The following is a 5868-nucleotide window of genomic DNA, read 5'->3' as shown; positions in this document are numbered from 1 at the left end:
TTCTTCATTATCAATGTTCATGGAAAATTAAACAGAATAAAAAGTATGGAGGTAAAAGAAATCTCCAGCAATCTTACCATCTGAAGAAAATTGCTCATAGTAGTGTGTTGTATCTCTTTCCAATTGCTCAGTACATTTTTCCGTTTATTTGAATCTTTACTGTATGTTCAGTGCAGCACTGAGGAAGGAACTGGATACATGGTTGTTGCCTGCAATGGAATATTTCTACAGTAAAGAAAGAAGACAAATAGCTAGAGACAGGCCAAAAAGAGGTCAGAGAATTCCTAGACATTATGAAATCTGAGGTTATTTGTGAAATTCCTAGTTACTACATTATATATCCTATTTTTTAGAATGGCAATGGTAAAGCATCTTAAATATTTGGAGAATTCCCTTCATTAACAGTTCTGTTTACTTTGCTTTCTGGGGCTTTATTTTTAATTATTTCTTATTAGAAACAATGCTTAAAGACCAGTCTTTTCTCTGGTACTCCATTTACTGAAATGTTGGATTATTTTTGTGGGTGTGGGGTTAATGGGATGAGTATGAACCACATAGTGATGAGTATTATATAGTGCTAAAGTGTTTTGGATATTGGACAAATTTGCTTTCCAAATAGCAATAGGAGCACATAGCCATCCATGGACAGAAAGATGGCAGCACCTGAGAGGCACTGACTGGGAATTGAACTGGAAGGGAAGAATTCTGCCACCAGACCGCCCATGCCCCCTCCCTACTCGTAGACATTATGTGTGTGTTAAGTGTTGTATATTTTTCTTTGTAGGCCCAGAATACGCTTCATCAGCATGGCTTCCTGGTAATGAATCATTGTGGCAGGCCTCGACTGTTCCATCAAACCATCGAAATAACCATACCAGAAGACACAGCATAACTTCGGACAGTGGAGATACTGGCATTGGGACTTCTTGTTCTGACAGCGTGGAAGGTGAGCTGACCTTCTTAGCTCTTAGAAGTGAATCCTTAGAGAAGGGTTGTGGTAAGATAGCAGTCAAGGGATATGTTTCCTTGTTCCAAGCTACGAAATTATGAAGTAATGTTTAATAATGTTCACTGTTGCTTTATATTAAATGAAATTGTCCCTCTGATCCTATTATTGGTTTTTCCTTCATTCTGTTTTTAAAATTAAACTTCTTATTTTGAGGTAATTGTAAATTCACATCCAGATTTAAGAAATAATATAGAGACCCTCACATGCCATTTTCAGTTTACCCTAAGGCAACATTTTCAGAAATTTAACACAATCACAACTAGGGTATTGACATTGATCCCGTCAAGTTGTGGAATATTCCCACCACCACAGGGATCCCTCACTTTATAGTCATACCCACTTCGCTGTTGCACTTTACCACCTACTACTTCCTAAACTCTGGCAACCACTTATCGATTCTCCATGTCTATCATTTGTCATTTAAAAATTGTTATATGAATAGAATCATGCACTGTGCAACTTTGATGGCTTTTTTTTTAACTCAGCATAGTTCTCTGGAGTTTCACCTGGGTTATGGCTTGTATCACTAGTTGCCGAGTAGTATTTCCTGTTATGAGTGGACCACCGTTCACCTGTTGGTGAAAGACAACTGGGCTGTGTATTGGTTTGGGCTACTATAAAGGAAAAATGCTATAAGCCTTCATGTACTGGCTCTGTTGTAAACATACACTTGGTGCTTTGTTTTTAAAGTTGCTGACAGTTTTTTTAAACTTTTTTTTGACATAGTATTTCCTGGGTAACTATCATTCCCACCATCAGTTTTGTCTTGCAACTTGCTGTTGTCACTGTTTTTGCCCTTTAGCCATTTTAATAGATGTTTAGTGATATTTCATTGGTGTTTTTATTGTAATCTCCCTATTGGTTAATGATGTTTAACTTTTTTCATGTGTCTCCTTGCCAATTTTATATCATCTTTAGTGAAATACCCTTTCATGTATTTTGCCCATGTTCTCATTGGATGGCCTTATCTCTTATTGTTGTTTTGAGCACGTAAAAATATATTTTAGATACTAATCCTTTGTCAGATATGTGGTTTGAAAATATTTTCTCCTACAGCATGAGTTTTCATCCTCTTTAAGAGGGACTTTTGAACAGTGACATTTTAAAATTTTGATGTCCATTTTATCACGTTATCATGCTTTTGATAACAATCTACATCTAAATCTACATCTAGATTTGTAAGTATCTCCTGTCGTTCTCAGTCTTGGTCGAAGTTTGTTAATCTTACTGATCTTTTAAAAATGCCAGTTCTTTTTTATATTAAGTTTCTCTGTTTTCTGTTTTTTCATTTCAATTATTTTTGCTCTTTATTATTTCATATAATTTCGATGGCTTTATTTTTAAATTTTTGAGATAGGAGCTTAGATGATAGATTTGAGTCATCTTTTAAAAAATTCTTATTGTGAATTAGGTGAAGGTTTACTAAGCAGATCACCAGTTTTTTTAAAAATTTCTTTTCTTCCATTTGCGTCCTGCTTTTTCTTACCAGTTTTGTTTTAATAACTCATTAAGTCTCCATTTGTATTGCCCTATTTCCATCATTTTTTGTCTATCTCCATCTTGTTGGATATTGTAATTTTAGAGTGTGTTTAGTGCTGTAAAAGTTCACGTCATAGGCAGTGGTAGCTATGCTCTGCTGATTTTGATGTGCTGATTTCATTCAGTTCACTGTGATATTTTTTCTTTTCATATTCCTTGAGATTGCTTCTTTGACTCATCAGTTATTTAGAAATAGGCTGCTTAGTTTTCAATTGTTTCAAGATTTTCCTGTTTTCTTTCAGTTAGTAATTTCTAGTTTAATTCCATTTTGGTCAGAAAACACATTTTCTAATTCCAGTTCTTTTAAACCTGCTTAAATCTGTTGAGGTTTGTTTTTGTCCCAGCAGAGTGTGTGTGACATTGTTCCGTGAGCACGTGTCACGATTAATGTGCCTGCTCTTTGGGTGACTGCTCAGTCCGTGTCAGTCAGCTCCTGTGGGCTGATGGGGGTGCTGAGTTCTTCTGTGCCCTTGGTTTTCTGTCTAGATGTTCTGTCAGTTGCTGAGAGGAGAGGAATGTTGCCATCTCCAACTTTTCATTGTGAATAAACAAATAATTCTGTCAGTTTTGATCACATATTTTGTAATAGTGTTGTTTTGTGCATACATATTTATGGTTGCTGGGTATTCATCATTATCCTTCTTGGTCTCTGGTAATTTTCTTTACTTTGAAATTTACCTTATCTGATACTAAAACAGCCACTACTGTTTTTACAATCAGTGTTTACGTAATCCATGTTTAATGTCTTTTTATCTTCAACATGCTTGTATTTTTATATTTGAAGTGATTTTCTTTCTTTTTTTTCTTTGAAGTGATTTTCCTGTATATAATTGGACCATGTTTTTAAACCTGTCTTAATCATTGTGTTTTAATTGCTGTATTTAGATTATGTACATTGAATTTGTCAATATGTTAATATTTTAATCTTTCTGTGTATGTTTTTTTTTTGTCTTCCTGTTAGTCATTTGGACATTTTAGAGTTTTGTTTAGATTTATTTATATAATGTTTTAAATGTATGCTTTGACAAATTTTAGTGGTTGTTCTTTGAAATACTGAGAATAGGTAACTATAGCAAAATATAGTTGGGGCACTTGTGGGGGATGGTAGTAAGGACGATAGATAGAGGTCTCAATGTTTAGGGGACACTGGCTTCTGTAAAGGTTGATAGGAAAATTAGAAACACATCAGGAGATGGCTGAACAGCATGATGAGCATAATTAATGTCACTGAACTGTACATGTGAAGATTGTTGAAATGTCATGTTTTGTTACATATGAGAGTAAGTCACAAAGTAGTTCTGTTAGGATTTCAGTTCATACATATACAGGTTGATTCTACACAAAACATGATTAAACATGTCTCTGCCTTCACTAGATGGCAACTTTTCTCAGTAATACACTTGACTTAACCTTATTAGGGTGCCTTCAAGGGAAAGGTTCAATCAAAATAATAGTGTTTTTTTTAAATACTTTTACTGGGGGCTCTTACATTTCTTATCACAATCCATACATTCATCCAGTGTGTCAAGCACATTTGCATGTAGCCGTCATCATCATTTTCAAATCATTCTCTTCCCATTTGAGCCCCTGATATCGGCTCCCCATTTCTTCCCCCTCCCTCCCCTGCCGACCCTCCCTCACAAACCTTGATAAGTTATAGATTATTATTTCCATATTTTACATTGTCCTCCATCACCCCATACCCACTTTTCTGTTATTCGTCCCCCTGGGAGGGGGTTCTAGATTGATCCTTATGATCAATTTCCCCTTTCTCCCCCCACCCTCTACTAATCCTCTTGGTATCTCTACTCTTTATTGGCCCTGAGGGTTTTATCTATCCGGGATTCCCTGTGTTGCAGGCTCTTATCTGTAGCAGTGTGCATGTTCTGGTCTAATCTGATTTGTAAGGTAGAATTGAGCTCATAATAGTGGGGGAGGAAGAACCAAAGAACTAGAGGAAAGTTGTGGGTTTCATTGGTGGTATATCTCTTCCTGACTGCCTTATCTCTTCCCCGTGACCAAAAAGTCATAGGTAGGAGGGGAGCAGGGCACTAATTCACCCAAGGGGAGGGTACTGTTTATATCTCCACAGGAGAGGGAGAGAGAGACCAGGCTTCAACCCCATGCACCAAGATGTGACTACAACATACTGGCATATATCAGGGAACCAATACAGAGGTCTGCGAGGCCGTCCCAAATCCCAACTATGTGGACAAACCCCCCTCCCTCCACCCCCTTCAGAAGAATGCACTTCAGAGGACAGCACTGGGGCTACAGCTTGGAGAGAGGGGCACGTCAGATTAAGAGCACATGGGAGAAACGCAAAGGGATGGAGAGTGAGGGGAGGACATCCTGGCCCATCAAGCCCCAAGGATGATATTCCTGCTCAGAGCAGATAACACATGGGGAGGACTTTAGGGCTGTCCCCACCACGGGACATGGCATCCCGCACTGAACCATGACACTGTGGTGGGACAGCACTGGAGTCACAGTGTGGGAATAGTGTATGGTCTGGCCCCATCACGCTGCGGTGAGGCTCTGAGAGCATGCAGCAGAGCAGCAGGGGGAGCAGACTGATGAAACCCCCAGGGAATACCAAAAATAGACTTTGGAGACAGAGTGTGGCACCCCATCAGACTTGACTGGAAACCACTTGTAAAGGCCAAGAAGCAGACCTTGAACTATTTATAGGCTTTTCCATGTTTGTCAGTGGCTTTCTTTTTGTTATTGTTATTTTGTATTTGTTTTTTTGCTATTATTGTTTTGTTAGTTTTGACTTCCTTTGTTGTTTTATTTGGCTTTGCTTGGTTTTTTAACTTATTAATGTATCTGCATGTCTATCTAGATAAGATATGTGGGATAAATAATTCGGAGATAAAAAGAATGGTACCAATGGTTGGGGGGGCAGGGGAGGTTACGGGAGAAAGGGAGGTGGGAGAAAGGAAGGGGAAGTGGGACCAACCCAGGGACAAGGGAACAACAAGTGAATGTAAGTTAATGGAAGCAAGGTCGTAGGATGCCTAGTGGGACTCAATCAAGGACAATGTACCAGCAAGGAATTACTAAACCCACATTGAGACCAAACATGATGGTGGGATAAGAGGGAAGTAAAAAAGGAAATAGAGGAAAGAACCAGGAGGCAAAGGACATTTATAGAGGCCTAAATGCAGGCATGTACATATGTAAATTATATACGTATGTGTGTGTGTGTGTGTGTGTATAAATGAGAGGGGAATAGAACTATGTACTCATATCTACATGTTAAGAATTAAGGTTGCAGATGGACACTGGGCCTCAACTCAAGTACTCCCTCAACACAG

The 5868-nt window shown here is 38.2% G+C and overlaps 1 protein-coding gene across 1 annotated transcript in view; it reads left to right on the top strand.

Annotated features, from left to right (window-relative positions):
• The first annotated feature begins 214 nt into the window (after positions 1-214).
• Positions 215-5868, top strand: part of CEP85L (centrosomal protein 85 like) — a 115694-nt gene continuing 110040 nt past the window's right edge. Inside the window, exons 1-2 of the mRNA XM_004702030.2 lie at positions 215-272; positions 785-946. Of these exons, the coding sequence (XP_004702087.2) occupies positions 215-272; positions 785-946 (220 nt within the window). The remainder of the gene's footprint in view (positions 273-784; positions 947-5868) is intronic.

The sequence above is a fragment of the Echinops telfairi genome, unplaced genomic scaffold (genome assembly GCF_000313985.2).
Source record: "Echinops telfairi isolate 266 unplaced genomic scaffold, ASM31398v2 ScPeMD7_3533;HRSCAF=4204_0, whole genome shotgun sequence".
NCBI lineage: Eukaryota > Metazoa > Chordata > Mammalia > Afrosoricida > Tenrecidae > Echinops > Echinops telfairi.
This window is presented reverse-complemented; position numbering and strand designations above follow the sequence as displayed.